The sequence below is a fragment of the Neoarius graeffei genome, chromosome 5 (genome assembly GCF_027579695.1).
Source record: "Neoarius graeffei isolate fNeoGra1 chromosome 5, fNeoGra1.pri, whole genome shotgun sequence".
NCBI classification, from domain to species: Eukaryota; Metazoa; Chordata; class Actinopteri; order Siluriformes; family Ariidae; genus Neoarius; species Neoarius graeffei.
The window spans coordinates 6,156,671-6,176,743 of NC_083573.1; the positions used below are offsets into that span (position 1 = coordinate 6,156,671).

The 20,073-nt window shown below is 43.5% G+C and overlaps 1 protein-coding gene across 2 annotated transcripts; it reads right to left on the reverse strand.

Annotated features, from left to right (window-relative positions):
* Positions 1-313: 313 nt before the first annotated feature.
* asb10 (ankyrin repeat and SOCS box containing 10) lies at positions 314-13,569 on the reverse strand. Of its 2 annotated transcripts, none has more exons than XM_060920373.1 (5): positions 13,153-13,569; positions 9,814-10,081; positions 8,873-9,377; positions 4,304-4,417; positions 314-1,183 (listed from the first exon to the last, which is right to left on the reverse strand). In XM_060920373.1, exons 1-5 carry the CDS (start codon positions 13,490-13,492, stop codon positions 998-1,000), a joined length of 1,413 nt encoding a protein of 470 aa, XP_060776356.1. In that variant the 5' UTR covers positions 13,493-13,569; the 3' UTR covers positions 314-997. The 2 variants fall into 2 exon arrangements, with proteins under 2 accessions (XP_060776356.1, XP_060776357.1); XM_060920374.1 differs by lacking the exon at positions 13,153-13,569 and adding an exon at positions 10,875-11,192.
* Positions 13,570-20,073: the final 6,504 nt, after the last annotated feature.

Genomic DNA, 20,073 nt, shown 5'->3' on the forward strand with positions numbered 1-20,073 from the left:
TTAGCGTAGTTTTCAGCTCCTGTAGCGCGTAAGCAGTCAAAATTAGCATAATAAGTGTCATTACTGGCACCTCTGGAGTAGCTACAATTGAATTATCATCATCAGTTAAAGGTGGAGTACGAGATTTTTTTCAGGAGTATTTTTTACCATATTGCTTGAAAAGCTCCTCACACCCATGTTGCAAGCAGTACAATAGAATGTTTGACCCAAAAACGAAATATTTTAATCCAGTCTACAGTGTAAAATAAAGGAAAAACGCCATCCAATCATATCGAGGTACCACCTCAAAATGATTAGATACTGACACGTCAATCAGACTGAAGCCCGCGACCCCAAACCTCCCCCAACCCTCACCGCCCCTACCTTTGCGCGTACAGTATGCACAGGGACCACTCCAGCCATTTCGAAGCAACGGATACACAATGTAGGTTTTGCTAAGTTAGCATGATTTGCAAAGTTAGCTGACACGGATTGTTATACTAATGCGTATAGTCGTATTACGTCCTTGATGGTAGTTTTTCCACGGTATTTATTTCATGCATAGAAACGATTTGTTAGCTTAGCTGTATGTGGCACAAACGATAACTCTTATTTATTGTTTTCTTAGTTATGAAGGCATGGCACAAGCCAGTTCGACACCAATGAAGCATGGGTTTTTGAAACCACCTCCTCCTCCCGTATCCACTATTCGTTCGGATTCACTCTCAGGCTCTGACCTGTAAGTACCATTATGTTCACATAAACATGGTTTTGGCAACATGCTTTGGAGGCGTGGGTAGGGAGGGGGGTGGAGACGCGGGGGGAGGGGGAGGAGGGGTGGAGACGCTGGGGGTGGGAGCATGGCGAGGGTTTCTTTTCAAAATATGGCTTGCGGGAACCGTCATTCCAAAATCTCGTACTCCACCTTTAATAGTTTTACGCAGCATTAGTCCAACACCTTTCCACTTGTACCATGTCGACTGTCAAGGTGATGGTAGACTTCTGGTTCGGTGAGAACTTAGTGGACAAAGCCTCGAAACTTCAACATCAGGTAGTCCTTCAGAAACGTGGGCAGGCATAATTTAGGCACCACTTTGTGCACACGGCCTTCGAGATAGGTGCGTAACCTGTGGCGAGCCAAATGCTGTAGAGAGCGAGGAGTATTGGCGAGGGCGAACACGGACTCGTAAAAGTCGTGATGTTCCTGGAGAGAGAACCCAGAGAACAGCATAGTTTAGGAGACCAAACACTTTTCATTCTAATATCCTGGCCATGTAAACAAATCCTTCACTAAAGTGAAAGGGCAATTACAGGTACATTCAAAATAAATACTTATCATGTTTCAAAGAAACCTCAGAGCATTAACCTCTCTGTGCTGATGACTCTCCCATGGAGGAAACATACTGATTGTTACAAAGCGCTGACACTGGAGACTCCTTCCAGCAGCACTAAGTAAACATCTCCTTATTGAAAACATCTTTAAATTTGTTTATTATTAGCTGAGATTATGCTGAGTGTTCATCATTCGAGTCCCTGTGAATGAGCTGTTTCGATAGAAACAAATCAGAATCGAGATTTCTGTGCAACTGTTAGCTTGCAACAGGCTTGTAGTACGCGAGTCCAGGACTCGGACTTGAGTCCGACTTGTACCCTAATTTTAAGGACTTGTGACTCGACTTGGACTTGAGCACTGATGACTCGGACTCGTGCATTAACTGAACTCGGACTCGTAAACTGGAGACGAGGACTCCGATTTTTTCTTTATTTTTCGTAACATGCCATAATAATTTGCCATAAGATATTGATTGCTCCATTAATTTTTTTTGTGAATTTCATATGAGAGGATGCACAGTCACCTGTTCATACATCATGTTCAGGAACAAACTAACGTTAATGACGCTAAAATGCCTGGAGAGACGCCCCTAGGATTGTCCACTTTGCTTATACAGACTTCTCGCGCAGTGGGAAAAAATGCACTGCTATGTGTTCCATATGCAGAAGAACTATCGAGGAGACGACGGGGACGACCTCGAACTTCAATCGCCATTTGGCGAGACTCCACCCAGAGAAGGAAGTGACACGCTATGTTCATTGCTCTGTTGAGAGTGGACGGGGCTTGCTTACTGACCGATGAACTAGCTAGTGTTAACCCTCTTTCATGTTATTTGCCCTGTTGATAGTGGGCGTGGCTTGCTGAGCAATGAACAAGCTTTTTATCTGTAGCCTATTATCTAAAATGGGGCGGTCGAGCAGTAACGTTAGTCCGACACCGTAGCAGAGGCGCTTTCACATAAAGGCAGCAACAGCCACCATCAAATGTTGTGGTTGGAGTCTTGTTCTCGGACTCGACTCGGATCAATAGTGGACTCGACTCGGACTCGACTCGAAATTTTCTTTAATGGCTTGGACTTGACTCGGACTTGAACACTGGGGACTCGAGACTGGATCCGGACTCGAAGTTTAGTGACTCGACTACAACACTGGCTTGAAATTACAACTCCAATGGATGACGACCAGTTGAATGTGACTAGCTAGCTTCATATATAACAGTAATGGGGTTCATTCTCTCTGTCACATGTTTAGATTTGTTCAGAATTTCCTTTGACTCTTTGAAGTTAAACACTCGAAAGTAGTGTTGTCGTACTCGAGACTGGTCTTAAGACCACTTTTTGAAGGTCTTGGTCTCGTCTTGGAATTGACCGCATATTTACTCGGTCTTCTCTCAGTTTCAGAAATAGAGGACTCAGGATTTTATTTCAAGACCGGTCAAGACCACAGCTGTGGAGATTTCACTAAATTGCCTGTGCATTGTCTGATTTATTTGTTAATATCGTAACTGTGATTGGATGTAAAACTTCCTGTTTCAAATGCAATCAATAACGTGACTCATTGCAAATTTGAAATTTTTCTTCCTGTTAACAGCTGTCACCCCTCCCCCACTCTGTTCACACCCACTAATTTGGTATTGGTCTTGACTTGGTCTCAACCTTTTAAAGTCTTGATCTTATCTTGGTTTCAATACACTTTGGTCTGGGTCATGACTTGGTTTCGGTTTAAGTGGTCTTGGCAACAATACTACCTGAAAGTCACCTTATGACAAATAGACTATATGGCCAAAAGGATGTGGACACCCAACCATCACACCCATATCTGCTTGTTGAACATTCCATTCCAGAATTAGTCTTTGTTTGCTGTTATAATGAGCTCCACTCATCTGCGAAGTCTTTCCACTGGACGGTTGAGCATGGATGTGGGGACTTGTGCTCATTCAGCCACGAGAGCATTTGTGAGGTCAGGCATGGAGGCCTGGCATGTCGTCAGCATCCTGGTAATCTCAAAAGTCTTCAATGGGCTTGAGGTCAGGTCTCTGTGCAGGACACTCGAGATCTTTCACTCCATCCTTGGAGTCTTTATGGGGCTTGCTTTGTGCACAGGGGCTTTGTCATGCTGGAACAGGTTTGGGCCTCTTATGCCCCTTTTCCACCAAAGCAGTTCCAGGGCTGGTTCGGGGCCAGTGCTTAGTTTGGAACTGGGTTTTCTGTTTCCACTGACAAAGAAGTGGCTCTGGGGCCAGAAAAACTGGTTCCAGGCTAGCACCAACTCTTTGCTGGGCCAGAGGAAAGAACCGCTTACGTCAGCAGGGGGGGCGGAGTTGTTAAGACCGACAACAATAACAAGACCGCGAAAGATCGCCATTTTTAAGCGACGAGAAGCAGCAGCTGTACAAACGCGAAGTCATCCATTATTATTATTATTGTTGTTGTTGCTGCTGCTTCTTCCGCATTGTTTTTGCTTCGATATTCGTGCCAAGGTTTATGCAAATGTAGCGATGTAACTGACGTATACAGTGATGTAATGACGTATACAACGACGTAACTGACATATACAGCGACGTAATGACGTGTCTTCTCTTAGCGCCACAAGCGATGGAAAAGCAAGCTGGTTCTCAGCTGGCTCGCAAGTTGAATGAGTTGTGAACCAGCACCCGCACCGGCCCCGAACCAGCCCTGGAACTGATTTGGTGGAAAAGGGGTATGAGTTCCAGTGAAGGGAAATTGTAACGCTCCAGAATATAAAGACATTCCTAACAAATGGATGTCAACACAAACCCCACCAACTTTGTGGCAACAATTTATGGAAGGCTCACATGGTCAGGTGTCCATATATATTTTTGACAATATAATGTTTCGGGAAATGCAGTGATGCATTGAATGTAGGTGAACTTTGTTACATTCCGCCTCTGTGGTGATGTTATCTCGAATTTGTATAATGATCTATTTCAGCCTTTGGAGAATACAACTGCAGTCCATTCATATCTTCTCACCTGGATCACCTCTGGAGGAACGGCCTCCACCCATTGATCATTGACTTTGAGATGGCTATATGCGTTCAGCAGCACTTCTATTGTACGTGGTGACATACAGCAGTACCTCAGAACCTGAAATGAGCACACACATTAAAGAAAACAACCAGATCAAGCATTTGTCAAAACAGTCATTAAGGGGTTTGCTGCTATAGGAAATGAAACAATGACAGGGTGGTGTGATGCAGTGCCAAGTGAAGTGGAGTTACTGGAACCACCACAAAGTTAATTACTTTCACAGTAATCACAGTGTTTATTCCAATCATGCCATGTTTTCCAATGCACTTTATACCTTTTTTGTCTGTTTATAGTTACATTTAATGTTCATACATGTCAACCCGGGGCGGCACGGTGGTGTAGTGGTTAGCGCTGTCGCCTCACAGCAAGAAGGTCCGGGTTCGAGCCCCGTGGCCAGCGAGGGCCTTTCTGTGTGGAGTTTGCATGTTCTCCCCGTGTCCGCGTGGGTTTCCTCCGGGTGCTCCGGTTTCCCCCACAGTCCAAAGACATGCAGGTTAGGTTAACTGGTGGCTCTAAATTGAGCGTAGGTGTGAATGTGAGTGTGAATGGTTGTCTGTGTCTATGTGTCAGCCCTGTGATGACCTGGCGACTTGTCCAGGGTGTACCCCGCCTTTCGCCCGTAGTCAGCTGGGATAGGCTCCAGCTTGCCTGCGACCCTGTAGAACAGGATAAAGCGGCTACAGATAATGAGATGAGATGAGATGAGATGAGATGAGACATGTCAACCCCTTTGGGCGTCCACCTGTAGTATCAGAGGAAGAAATCCATAAAATCAACATAAAATCCTTATAGCCTTCGAATCGCACCAAACTTAATAAATAAATAAGTAAATATAACTTCGTACAGCATGTCGAAAATCGCCTCGCCCGTGCCAATATTGCACACGGGCATGTCTATGATTCTTGACTTCGCCCCTCTGTTTATGTCGAAGATCCGCACCAAAACGGCCAGTCGCTTGTCCGTCTTTTTGTCATTGGATTCATCGATCATCAAGGAAAATGGCGACGTCCGGCAGTGCTGGATGATCGGTAGTGTAGCTTCGGGGGCCGAGCTCTTTTTGATTATTTGCGTTGTTTTGGTGCGCCTACAGCTGATAGATTTCGCAATCGTACTGTCCGTGCAAATTCGCGGCAACAGTTCTGTCAGGTGGTCCGCAACGGCTAGCGGCAAATTGTGCTGAGCAATAAAATTACAGATTGTAACTTCTGCTCTTATTACACTTGTTGGTTGATCATCAGTCTTAGGCTTTGCAAACATCGTCATTTGCGGCTGATTCTGTTTTTGGTGCAAATTTCGCTGATGTAGTTTGGACCTCATGTGTTCCCTCACGTCGTAAACTCCAGACGCCGCAACTTTTATATCTCGCACACAAACTGTGCAGTGTGCGTACTCCTCATTTTTCGCCTGAACAATGACACCATTAAATGTCTCCTTCCATTCAGGAAGATACCGCCCGCCGTATGTCATTTTCTTTCTCGGTGTTCCCATTCTTTCACTCAGCAGACGCTATTCAAAATCTCTCAGGTGTAAACAATGTCGCTCTGCACAATGAGAAAATCGTTCGAACAATGACCGTTTGGCGCGTTTAAATGCAGATCGTGCGCATGACCGGAACGAGCGAAGTCTCGCAGTCGCGATACTGCACGAGGCTTGAGGAATAAACATCCGGTTTCACATAGTCTGGGTTATCTGCCCCTGCATACACGCTGTTCTTTGTCTATAAATCGAGCTTTTGTATGTTTTTGCGACGATCAGCTGACGATGTCCAAGTAAGATACACAAAATAAATTTAGGTCAGAAAATACTGAAAATCCATAAGACTTTGTTTATACGCCCGTACGCCCTTGAAATGAGCTAAACTCTGTATAATTTCCGGACAATCCATATAGGTTGACATGTATGAATGTTGTGGAACATTTGTGAAACAAATCGATTCCTGTCAACGCTTATGCTATAGCAGCTGTAAACAGTCATTCTGTGATTAGTCCTGAAGACTTTCTTGCGGTGGAAAAATGACTGGCTATTACAAAGCATTGACACTGGAGACTCCTTCCATAAACATTAGCCGAAATAAACATCTCCTTCTGGAAAACTTCAACAGTTACGGTTTTATTTTTTACACCACACCATGTTTATTATTGTGGATCATCTGCCATGCAAGTTGTTGTGTCATTTCATCCTGTCGAAATGATAACATGAAGACAAAATTGTGATTGAAATGACAGACCAATCAGAGTTGAGAATTAAACCGCACTGTGGGATAACAGTGAATAATAAACGAACAGGTCAAAACAGACACTCTTAAGTTGTAAAACAGAAATGATCTGCTTGGAGAGTCTTGAAGCAGCGAACACTGACTTGGGAAAACTGAAGCTGCTCCTCAATCAAGGTAACAATGACAGTTTCCACCTGGAGAGTTCTCCCCACCTGCTCGGAAAAAGGCCAGAGGTCGGCGGTGGTAGTTGTGAGCGAGTGCAGTGCAGAATAATTAAGCACTTGGCTTGATGAACAGATTGGGCCCCTCTCTGGGGGATTGTCGAGAACTTCTGCAATTAGTGCTAATTAATCTCCTATTAACATTTGCCTCATTAAGAATCAGGCAATTTATCCGGTGCAAGTGGGATTCACTGGATGTACAGTACTAAGCGCTTGCTTTCAACTATGAGCACGGTGTAAAAAGAGAACGAAAAATTCCAGTGGAATTTGAATGTAATTTTCTGTTACTGATGTTGTCACATGAACGCGTATGTTTAGTCCTTGCATACTATAATAAGCATGCAAGCTACTTTTGAGTACAAATTGAGATTTTATTTGCATCAAGAGTACGATTGATAAGCGCATCATATTCCTTCACATTTGGCATGAGTAGTAATAATAAAAAAAAAATCTCGATTCACTAATGATGGCCTGCCTTTCGTTAAAACTGTTTGTTTGAGCAAATGTTGGACTCAGAGTTCCAGGAAGCAGTGCAGCTGTATGACAGATTTGTGCAAAGTTATGGCAGAGACATGGCTCAGCAATCGATGACATGATAAGCACGATGCCCTTGACAGCGGAATTAGCATGAAAGTTGAAGCTTTGGAAGCTGGTCTGTTTGAGCTGATTGTACAGATGACGAGGTGACCGAGCTGGACAGACGAAAGAACTAAAGTACTGCTGCGACGTTCTCTTCAAACAGACATAAAGCAAGGACTAAATCCCTTTGCATCACTATCAGCAGACTATTGAATCATTTTAGTCACCTTAATGCAGACCTGCAAGCATTACACATTTCATGTCAAAACTTCTCACGCAGGGGTGGCACGGTGGCGTAGTGGTTAGCACTGTTGCCTCACAGCAAGAAGGTCCTGGGTCCGAGCCCAACGGCCGACAAGGGCCTTTCTGTGTGGAGTTTGCATGCTCTCCCCATGTCCGCGTGGGTTTCCTCTGGGTGCTCCGGTTTCTTCCACAGTCCAAAGGCATGCAGGTTAGGCTAATTGGCGGCTCCAAATTGACCGTAGGTGTGAATGGTTGTCTGTGTGTCAGCCCTGCGATGACCTGGAGACTTGTCCAGGGTGTACCCCGCCTCTCGCCCATAGTCAGCTGGGATTGGCTCCAGCTTGCCTGCGACCCTGTCAAACAGGATAAGTGGCTACAGATAATGGATGGATGGGCTTCTCATGCAAAAAGAGTCGTCTTATTTTTGCTGCAGGAAAAAAATATAGATTTGCTAACTAATATGTGAATCAAGATCAATGCAGGGGTTTTGTACTCTGATATTATCTGGCATCCTGGAAGCCTCGCACACTTTCCCTCCCATCTCTCTGGTTTTGATTTTCCCACTTGAAATACGTGGCCTCAGTTTCTGTCAAGATAGAATGCTTTGAGTTCAATAATGCGAAATAAACTCGATCAATATACATTGTTTGACTGAGCTAACATTAGAGAAGTATACAGTTAATATCAATGTATGTTTATTAAAGATGCCCCCGAAAACTTTTGGTGAAAGAGAAAAAACAAACAAGTAAAAAAGGTTAAACAAGCCTACAACGAAATGGTGATGTAGAGTATCCACAAAGCAAGCAATAGCTATACCCCCATAACCTCCAGGTGGTTACCGTATAACCCCATATGTATCTGAATTACAGTTTCTACTTTTTGAAAGTGATTTGTGAAAGGACTTTTTCAAGCTATAGCTTTATCCCACCCCACCCCCACCCCCAAGTTGCTTCAAAGAAACAATTTGGCCACAGGAGTTACCTACAAGATCCTGTGAAATGAAGGTTAAAACGAGCACTGAGATCTCTAGACTCCTGGAATCGTTCTATGGATCGGTGAAACCAAAATGGACCTTTGCTTGAGTGTGGGAATGGGGAAAGTGTCAAGATTTAAAGAATGAAAAAGTATAATCTCTGATTACTTGAGTATTAGGTCAGCCTTTCAGATGGTAACCGGAATACACTAAAAATTGAAAATGGCTTGGGGTCGATGAGATTTAAACAATGTGCCCAGACCCCGAGGTCCCACACTGACCTTTACCAGAGCTCCTGGCCACACCCTGATTGATCCATAGTTCAGCAACTCCTGCACAATCCGCTCAGGCTCATGCTCCAACTTATAGGCCACCATTTTGAGGATATTATGCATGGGTGCCTCGCCTCCGTAATCCATGACATTGACAAGGGCACCATTCCGCAGCAGTAGCTCCACTATCCCAGGGTTGGCATTTTTGCACGCCATGTGCAGAGGTGTGTGCTTGTCAGCGTCACCTGTGCACACATCTGCCCCAGCCTCCACCAGCCGCTGGCACACTTGGGCATAGCGCTCCAGAGCAGCATGCTCATGCGGCTGTGAGCATGCAGCGTTCAGTGGCGTTTGTCCTTCATCATTCTGCCACTCCACTGCTGCACCATGACGCAGGTACAGATCCACGTGGGCCAGAAGACCGTGACGTGCCGCTACATGCAACGCTGTGTCATTTTCATCCAAGCTGCGGCTGTTTATGGCTGCACCAAACTGGATGACATGCTTGGCACACCTGGGAAATGTATGTCAAAGATATAATGTGAGAAAAGAGACTTTCTTTCTTTCTTTCTTTCTTTCTTTCTTTCTTTCTTTCTTTCTTTCTTTCTTTCTTTCTTTCTTTCTTTCTTTCTTTCTTTCACATATCACCCAACTGTTGTCTTTCTTTCTTTTGAAAAATTTCCTCCTGTAATTCCTCCATGTACTGTTTTCTTGTCTTTTAATTGCCTTTTTTGCTTCATTTCTTTCTTTTTTCTTTATTTCTTTTTCATACACATCCAGATCATTAAAAACATCTGCCTTTGCGAATAACAGGAACTATGATGTCAGTCATACTACATTACCTATTATGGTCTGACCAATATTGACCTTGCTACAGTTCTTCAGATAATATGACTAATTGTGCAGGATTAAAAAAAAATAATGATACCCAATGACTTATTATCACTCACTCCAGTGACTCTGGCTCAGTGCAGACATGCAGGGGCATCAGTCCATCCTCGTTGACAGCGTTGGCGTTGGCACCGTACTGTAGTAGCAGCTTAACGCATTCTGGCTGACACTCCAGGCATGCCTCGTGCAAGGCAGTGGTGCCTCCAGGGGCAAAATCTACACTGGCCCCTCTCAGTAGCAGATGCTTCAGGCAATCAGTGAAGCCTCTGCCTGCTGTGATGTGCAGAGGTGTGGTCAGCTCCTGCTCGTAGGTCAGAGACCAGAGTCCTGAAGAAGAAAATGTCATTTGCCAGAAAAGTCAACAAATGCAGTGAACAATGTTTGTCGAACCGTTCCAAAAAGTTATTCGGTGAGGAAATGAATTTAGCTGAAGTGAGAAGCAAAACACTTCAATGTTGTCCTGTTACAGGAAAATCATCAACAATCTGGTAATGTCAAACACCCCAAAGTGTTTTGTTCCTCTTCGACCACAGCAGTTTGCCAATGATTACATGTTTTATTTATTAAATAATGGTCTGATACTTTTTATCTGTTTATAGTGACATTTAATGTTGTGTAACATGAATGAAACAAGTTTGTTCTCACATTTATTTTCTATTTTATATTTCTTTCTTTTTTTAACTCATAAAATTGAATTGAATTGAATTGAATTGAATTGAATTGAACAATCTCATCTTCACTTTTTTTGTTGACAGCATCTTTGGTCAACAACAACAACAACAACAACAACCCTCACCAGCATCTCTTTTTCTTAAAGTGATTTAAAAAAAAACAGTTGTTACTGAGAGACCACAAAGAACAAACTTCTCTGTCCTGAAGACTTCTCAGTGGTGGAAAACGTCCTGACACTGGAGCCTCCTTCCATAAACGGGAACATAAATTTCTCCTCTTGAAAACTTCCTGATAGATTTGTCCTTGTTGAATAACAACACTTTTTTTTAATCTATTACAATCTGTCAACTTTCATCATGATAACATAATATGTTATTCGAACACGCAGCTTCTGAATAATGCTTCAATACCTTCTGACCAATCAGAATGGAGAAGTGCCGTGACATACTTAACCCTCTGTAGTTGAACCTGAAGTTCTTCCACTCTTCTATGTCACTGGTGTCATATATCGCATCCAGAAGGTGGGCGTATTCAGGGTCATCAATTATACTGATCACAGTCACCTCATCGCCGACCAGGAGAGCGTTCCAGAACTGAAGTACCCATCCTGAAGCTTGCGCGGTTGCAATCACGTCATTGCGATATTTCTTCTGCTTCCTGAACTTAATCTTTGGTCCCATGATTGAAAGCGAAGCAGCTCGACAGATGACTGGATGGTATCCAACGTCTTGTTGTGGTGTTGTTTTGACCAGTTGTTTCTCCTGAGTGATCGCTGGACCCTCTGAGCTCTGTTTGCTTGGACGGCTCTATTTTAAGGGTTTGTGGCTGTTATGCAACCTGCTGGACACATTAGAAGCCATGAGACAGTTGTGACATTTGTACCATATGAGATTTATGCACCCTCATGCCAGGCTGGTTCACTTACTAACGTCCACTTATGATGACTCACATCTTGCAGTCTCACGTGAACTGAACTAACTCGGCGAAAATAAATCGATTATTTACAGAATATTTACATTGAGAAAGCATGGGTGCTTTGAATTAATGAGGTTAATGACAGCTCTGCCCTTTGTCCATCCTGAAATCAACACAGGGTCAAAATTATATATACGGGGTCGAAAATGTTCATACACCCACTTAGATTCTTAATTCAGTGGTGCTGAAAGTTCCAAAATGTCTTTTAATTTTCAAGGCCAAGGCCTCTTAACTTCCTGTTTGTGATGATGATTGACTACAGCTGGTAGCTTCTCTGTGCATAGCATAAAAAGGGTTTGTTTGACTGCACTTGTTGGATTGACCAACACACAGGACAATGGGAAAGTCCAAGGAGATCAGTGCAGATCTGAGAAAGAGGTTCATACACACTCAAGAATGTCTCTTGGAGTCATTTTGAAACAACTGCAGATTCCAAGATCCATCCGTCCATTACGTGTAACCACTTGTCCTGTGCAGGGTCGCGGGCAAACTGGATCTTATCCCAGCTGACTATGGGCGAGAGGCGGGGTACACCCTGGACAAGTCACCAGATCATCGCAGGGCTAACACAGAGAGACAAACAACCTTTCACACTCACATTCACACCTACGGTCAATTTAGAGCCACCAGTTAGCCTAACCTGCATGCCTTTGGACTGTGGGGGAAACCGGAGCACCCAGAGGAAACCCACGCAGACACGGGGAGAGCATGCAAACTCCACACAGAAAGGCCCCCGTTGACCACTGGGCTCAAACCCAGGACCTTCTTACTGTGAAGTGACAGTGCTAGCCACTACACCACCGTGCCGCCCAGATTCCAAGATCATCAGTTCAAATAATTGTACGTAAGTACAAGTTATTGGAAGGTGTACCCACTTTGCTGGAAGAAGACCTAAACTGTCCCCCTCGGCTGAGAGAAAATCGGTTCAGGTGGTCAGAAACAACCAAGTAACAGGCTTGCCATGAAGTGGAAGCTGCTGGAACACTGTCTACAGTCAAGCGAGATTTACATCGTCATGGACTGAGAAGCTGCCATCCAGGAAAGAAGCTCCTGCTCCAAAATCAACACCTTCAAGCTCGACTAAAGTTTGTAGATGACCACATGGGCAAAGAAAAAGCCTTCATGAGGAAAATTTTATGGTCAGCAAGACAAAGATTGAGTTGTTTGGCCACAATGACCAAAGGTACAGAGGAACATTGTACCAACTGTTAAATATGGTGGCGGTCGCATCATACTCCTCTGGGGCTGTTTTGCTGCCAGGAGAACTGGTGCATTACACAAAGTGGATGGAATAAGAAGGGGTACTCGCTCAGAATTCTTCAGCTTAACCTCAAATCAACAGCTAGAGTGTTGAAACTTGGAAACAACTGGGTGTTTCAACAGGAGAATGTCCCAAACACACATCAAACCTGGTTGTGGAGGATAAAGCAGGATAACATTCAACTTTTGGAATGGTCTTCCTGAAAATATGTGGACTGTGCTTAAAAGTCAGGTCCATGCCAGAAAACCAACACGTTTAATTGAACTCCAACTACCAATTCTGCCAAGAAGAGTGGTCAAATACCCAACCAGAATTCTGCCAGAAGCTTATTGTTGGCTACCAAAAATGTCTGGTCAAGGTGAAAGCTGCAAAGGGACATTTAACCAAATACTGTATTAGGTGTGCTGTATGTCTAGTTTTACTCTGTATGTGTAATTTTTATAATTTTATAATTTATTCAACCCAAATCCAGTGAATGATGAAAACATACCTCTCACTTTCCCATCGGCGACCCAGCGCATAGCCCCTCCCTCAGGTTTGATGACCAGTTTATCCGGTGACCCTTTGGGAAATAGTGTCTTCACAGCCTCAACGTCTCCTGTATAGAGTGCGTTCTGCACCACCAAATCACGGCACAACAATGGCACAGATGGTACCTCCTGGTTCTTCCTGGAAAGTGTGGCTCTTTCCCGAGCTTCCTTCCTCAGCAGGTAACCATTGACAGTTGGTTCAATGAGCTTCCTCTGATGCCTCTGTCTCTCCAGAAAGTCCCTTTCCTGCTCCAAAGAGCGCAGAGCTGTTGGAGTGAAAGCAAAGCTCCGGTGAGACATGCTGAGGGGAAGACGCTACGGATCTTTTGCTTTTCTTTTCTGTCTTCAGTCTTAAACAGCCATAAACACCACGTTCTCTGTCCCACCTCGGCTCAATGGAGTTGTTTTGATATTTAATCTCAAATGGGCCTTGCTGCCTGTGAGCAGGAATCTATTTTTACCGCAGTCACATGGGCGGCGCATGCCAGGTTTAAACATTCTACAGCTGAAAGTGTGACAAGGACATTTTTAGTCCACTTTGGACTACAATAAACTTATCCCCAATGCGCCCAATGTGGATAGTGGGCATAAGTTTCAAGGTACGATTTATTTATCATGGCTTTGATTACTAATGAGTAAAAATAGCAATGGATAAATTATGAGTCAGTGACATAAATAAGCTGTCTCTCACATGGTCTCAAAACAACTGGCTCATTTGGACTGAAGGAAAAATCTGTACGATTAATTCTTTGTATGGGAAGAGTATAACAGTCAAGCAGGAAGGGGTGTGGTTTAGCATGACTCTTGTGGTTGGGGGAGGGGCTACACATGTAGCAGCTAAAGGCCAATTTATGCTGACAACGCAGTCCTCGCAGATGGCATCGCAGATGGCGTCTGCGTAGCCCCCCCCCTTCGCAGACGCTCTGCGCGCACCTCCCAAAAATTGTGACCACCGCAGAAGCCTCGCAGACAGCGTCGCAGACAAGAGGGCTCTGATTGGTCCACTCTACATCCGCTGTACACGCACTTCTGCTTCTCTACTTTCCCGGTTTGGTTTGTTTTCACGACCGCCATTTTTAAAAACACGAGCGAAGATGGAGCAGCACGAAGAGCGGTTGATCGAGGAAGTGAGGAAGTACGTACATCTATACGACTCCAGTTCTAGTCATTATAAGTAACCGGAGGATAAACACTCCACTAGCCACACCCACCAACTACTCCTAGCGATTTTGCGACTTCGCGCCCCCTTGCGTTGTGGCGGTGAATAACATCACGCACACCTATTACTCCCCGCTCAATGATAAATTACAACTGTCTGCGAAAAGCTATCTGCGAAAGCCTTGTCGCAAGAGCATGCAGAAGCCCAAGCACCTGAACCTTGTTTTCTTCGTATATTTATGGGATCTCTCTCTCTGTCAGAGCAAACTGGACTGGAAAGCTCACAAGTTATTTGCGTCGAAATGATTTATGCAACTGATACGACAGAGGTGTTAACGGTGCGAATAAGAAAATTCTTGTCCAGATGTTCACCAAGCAACAGTAAGGAAACATCAAGGCAAAGGTCTGGTGTGATGTTACAGTTTAGAAGTAGCATTTATAATTCTTTTTTTTTTTGCTTTTTCAAATAAAATTCGATCTTCTGTGATTCATGAAAAGGGAAAGGACATGGGACTTGAAAGACGCACCTTCGCTTCTGATCATCCTTCCTTTCACATCGACGTTTTCTGGGTGAACTTTGACCTGTAAATTCATGAGCCTTGATTTTGTGCTTCAGCAGAAAATAAGTAGGCGTTATTATAGGCTGTTATCTGCAAAATATTAAAGCTAGACGCCCTTTCGATTTCATCAAATCGGTGAAATTTAGTTCCCTCTGAAATTTGGTCATTGTGATGTCTGTTTATTTCTGTAATATCTCACAAAATATCAAGCCATTCTGTGGCTGAGAAGTTATTTAATTTGAGGGGATTCCCAAGCAAATAATGTGCATGAAATCGCTCGCTTTGCGCAGTCAAGCAGACAGAGGAAGTCCGTCTGCGCATGCACAGGTTTACCTTGACCATGCACTGACAGTTACATCATTCTGTCGCTAAACAAACAGCTGATCACACAGGGGTGCTCGCTAACCACCGATATTTATTAGTTTGGTCCTGCGTTTCCTTTCCTTCGTATATAACATAACGTCTTTTCTTCTTGCTTTCTTTCCGTCACTCTTTTACGTTTCATCCGCACATTCACATCCTCCATTTTTCTCTCCTGTTTCAAATTTGTATCCCACAATGCATACATGTCAACCTATACGGAATGTCCGTATTTTATACGGATTTGATTCAATAAACGTAGTATACGGGCGTATAAATAAAGTTATACGGATTCTTTAAAAAAACTTCAATATTTATTTAGAGCTATAATCAATTCCCACGATGATAAACGTACTGTACAGCACAGACAGCCAGTAAAGAGTCTTATGAAATCGCGCGTTATCTTGTGGTAGCGAGACTTCGTTCCACTTTTGATCATGCGCACACCGCATTGCGAGAATCCCGCCAACCGTGAAGTCATAGACATATAAACATAGACGCCGCCTTCTGCGTAGAATCATACGTCATCCATATTGGATGTGGCAAAGTGGAGATTCTTCAACCGTCTCTGGTATAGCGTCTAGACGGTAGCCGAGAATAAAGATGCCTCATTCATGTGCTGCGTTTAACTGTACCAACAGGTTTACCGTCCAAACGAGATCACATGGGATTACCTTTCACAGGTGAGACTGGAAAAATACTTTGTATTCATTCTGAAGGTTTATTGTTATTAATATTGAATAAAAAGTAACTGGGATATATCATTGTTAATTATCATTCAAATTTTAGGTAAATTATTTTAATTTGCATCTTATACGGATTTTATAAGGGAAATACGGATTTTGGAGGTTGGTTATGCAGGTTTGATTGACCAAAGGTTGACATGTATGACAATGCCTTGTGTGAACGAGGAGCACCCACCACGTCATGCATGACATAGTATCTTGAACTGGGTCATGGTGAAGCAGGAAAAAATAGCGGAGAATTTTGGGCCATGTGGCCCTAAATTCATTAATTGTTCTATTTTAAAAAACCTAATAAAGTTTGAAGTCTGTGATTCGAATTCAGTCGCTATCAGTCCACTAAACAAAAATAATTGGGTGTCAGGGAAAATTCTTTTTATGACCTACACTTGAAAAATCTGAAGGGTAGTCTACCTTTAATATTATTTTCTGCAAAACATATCTCATCCACCAGTTTATACTAAGGTGTTGGTGGTTTTTTTTAAATATTTCTCTCTTCCTGTGAGAATGTTTTTGTGAGCAATGTTAGCACCTCTGAAACTAGCACAACATAAATTAACATAATTCCTTAAAATAATAATAAAAGGGCGGCACGGTGGTGTAGTGGTTAGCGCTGTCGCCTCACAGCAAGAAGGTCCGGGTTCGAGCCCCGTGGCCGGCGAGGGCCTTTCTGTGCGGAGTTTGCATGTTCTCCCCGTGTCCGCGTGGGTTTCCTCCGGGTGCTCCGGTTTCCCCCACAGTCCAAAGACATGCAGGTTAGGTTAACTGGTGACTCTAAATTGACCGTAGGTGTGAATGTGAGTGTGAATGGTTGTCTGTGTCTATGTGTCAGCCCTGTGATGACCTGGCGACTTGTCCAGGGTGTACCCTGCCTTTCGCCCGTAGTCAGCTGGGATAGGCTCCAGCTTGCCTGCGACCCTGTAGAACAGGATAAAGCGGCTACAGATAATGAGATGAGATATCAGATATATTCCAGTCAGGTACTTGTCTTCGGCTTGTTCAATATCATGTTAGCTGAATGGAATATATCTGATAGACCACTCAACACCAGCGAATATTATCTCATCTCATTTCATTATCTGTAGCCGCTTTATCCTGTTCTACAGGGTCGCAGGCGAGCTGGAGCCTATCCCAGCTGACTACGGGCGAAAGGCGGGGTCAAGTCGCCAGGTCATCACAGGGCTAGCCAATATTATTTCAATATATAATCTCTTGTGTCTAAGATTCCTGTTCTTGGTTGCAGGAGTGGAACCCAATGTGTTCTTCTGTTGTTGCATGTTGAGATGCTTTTCTGCTCACCATGGTTGTAAAGAGTGATTGAGTTACTCTATCCTTCCTGTCAAAAAAGCTGGAACCAATCTGTCCATTTTCCTCTGACGTCTCTTATCAACAAGGCGTTTGTTTCCACCCACAGAACTGTCACTCACTTACGGTACTCGCTCGATGTTTTTTTGTTTTTCGCACCATTCTGGGTAAACTCTAGAGGCTGGTTTTTTGTGTGTGTGTGAAAACAAACCGCAGGAGATCAGCAGTTTCTGAAATACTCAAATGAACCAGTTCATCTGGCTCAAACCAACACCCATGCCCCAGTGAAAGAAAGTCATAGAAAAAATCGAGATCACAATTTTTTCCCATTCTGATGTTTGAACATTGTGAACATTAACTGAAGCTCCTGATTTGTATCTGCATGAGTCGATGCATCGTGCTGCTGTCGAGGGATCGGCTGATTAGAGAACTGCCTCAAACAGCAGGTGGATGTATGGATGTTCCTAATAAAGTGGCCAGTGTGTGTGTATATATATATATATATATATATATATATATATATATATATATATATATATATATATATAAACACCACTGATTGTGTTCTGCAGTGCTGTAATGGTTGTCACATTGACTGAAGGAATCAAAGACTTCCGACTTTGCAAACACACATTACTGGCGAGGGAGAGAGAGAAAGAGAGAGAGAGAGAGAGAGGCGAGATTGTTTTTTTGCTGCTGGAGTACATCCTTTTAAATGATACGCATAATGAGTTTATAATATGCATCTGGGCTACCTCCTCTCTACTTTGATGTCTTCCAAATGGCCCGGGTGTCATCAGCAAAACATGTAGGCACTTTCCCGGCCCATTGCCTCCCAAATGTATTTTAAATATCATTCCTCGTAACGCAATTATTTAAAACGTTGAACTAAACACTTACTAATGGGGGAAAAGAGACAGCGACTTCCACAAATTCATTTCTCAAATGGTGGACATTCAAATTTTTTTTATTTTTTTTTAATGGAGGCAGGGACTTTCTCGACCAAGAAAAGAAGATGGGGGGCAAAAGAAAAGAAAAGAAAAAAAAAGGAATCAGCACTCCTTTCAGTCATTCGTCTTACTCCCTGCAGACACCACACACACACACACGCACACACACACTTGCGTTACTCCCTGCAGAACATACTGTAGAAACACACCAAGCTACTCACGTACACAAGTCAATTTTAGTGAAAGCAATAAGATAAACATAGATCTGGCCATCTGTGGTGCTCTCTGGTCACTGGACTCACGAAACAACCTAATGATCGCCGGCCTCATCAATACAATTAGGCAATTAGTTCCTGCTGATTATCTCCCACTCATTGCTAACTTGACTGCTGTGCCTCCCATTAAAATTAAAGCACAAGAAAAGGAATATATGGAGGCTCATCTTGTTGGCATGCGGTACAGCAGACAGCAGTAATAACACATTTGCTAATTAATGGGACATTGGTAGGAGGGGGGACTTTAAAAATGCAAACTAATTGGTTGAAACTAATTTACAGAGCAACTAAGACACTTATTATAGTATTTAAAAAGTAAAACGATATCCTAAAGACCAACGACGTAACTAAAAATACACCCTGGGTGAATTTTAAGCTTCATAATTACTCAGTGAGATTTGTTTTCACTTAGCGGAGCAGTTTCCGACATTACCCATAATGCCATCATGATACACTCTAAAAAATAATGGGGCCAGTACCGGTTCTTCAGGGCGATGCCATAGAAGAACCTTTTTCAGGGCTTCAAAGAACCGTTCATGCAACAGTTCTTTAACGAACCGTTTAAACCATTTGTTTGAGCAGTGAAGAGAGATTTGTGTAAACATAGCCTATGTGCATTGACCAGCAAATGGTAAGAGAATGCCAGGCTCTGAAGAACCATTTCCAATGTGAAGAACCTTTCGCATAATGTCATGGTTCATCACAGAGTTTTGACTCTCCGTGGAACCATCCAGAGATTTGAAGAACCACTGAAGCACCTTTATTTTTTAGAGTGTAGTTGTGCAGCGACATTTGGTCCTCGCATCATCTCATCGCTTTAGCCCTTTCGTATTTCCAGCTACAAGACCTCCTCGTCTGTATTACACACGAGTAATGATGCCATCGTGCTTGTCATCTTGTAGACCGCTAACTAGCCGAGTGTCTGCCGTAACTCCGGAGTTTGGTGCCCACTGTAGCCCCAGATTCCTGCAGGAGTGAATTGTCCACCTCAAGGTTTGACGTTTTGCACATTCGGAAATGCTCTTCTGCTCACCACGGTTGTAAAGAGTGGTTATTAGGTCATCCGACTGACAGGTGATGAGTTTATACCATCATGTGCTGTCCGTCATCCATCGTCCGTCTGGCGTCGTCCACGCTTCACAAAAATCACTTCTTCTCCCTCAATTCTTCACCGATTTATATTCTTGTTGGCAGGAAGATAGGTCTTCCTGGGATGCATATGGCTTCTACCCAAATTTGCATAATTGCAGGTAATAATGAAGATATGGAGTAATTAAGCCCTAAAGAGCAGTTTCCACACAAATCGCTTATTCTCCTAGCCTAGTAAACTAGACCCACCCGCCTAGCGGCCAAAAATATTTTTGCCTAGCGAGTGGGTCTAGCCTCGCACCATATAAACAAAAACACCCCGGGCATCAAATCGTGCCCGCCAATCACAACGCAAGGTTTTTGTTTGGATTCTTTGGGCGGGCTTTTACAGGAGTGACGACAAAGCTGCGCGACGCTGGAGAAAGCGCAACAGGAAAGATG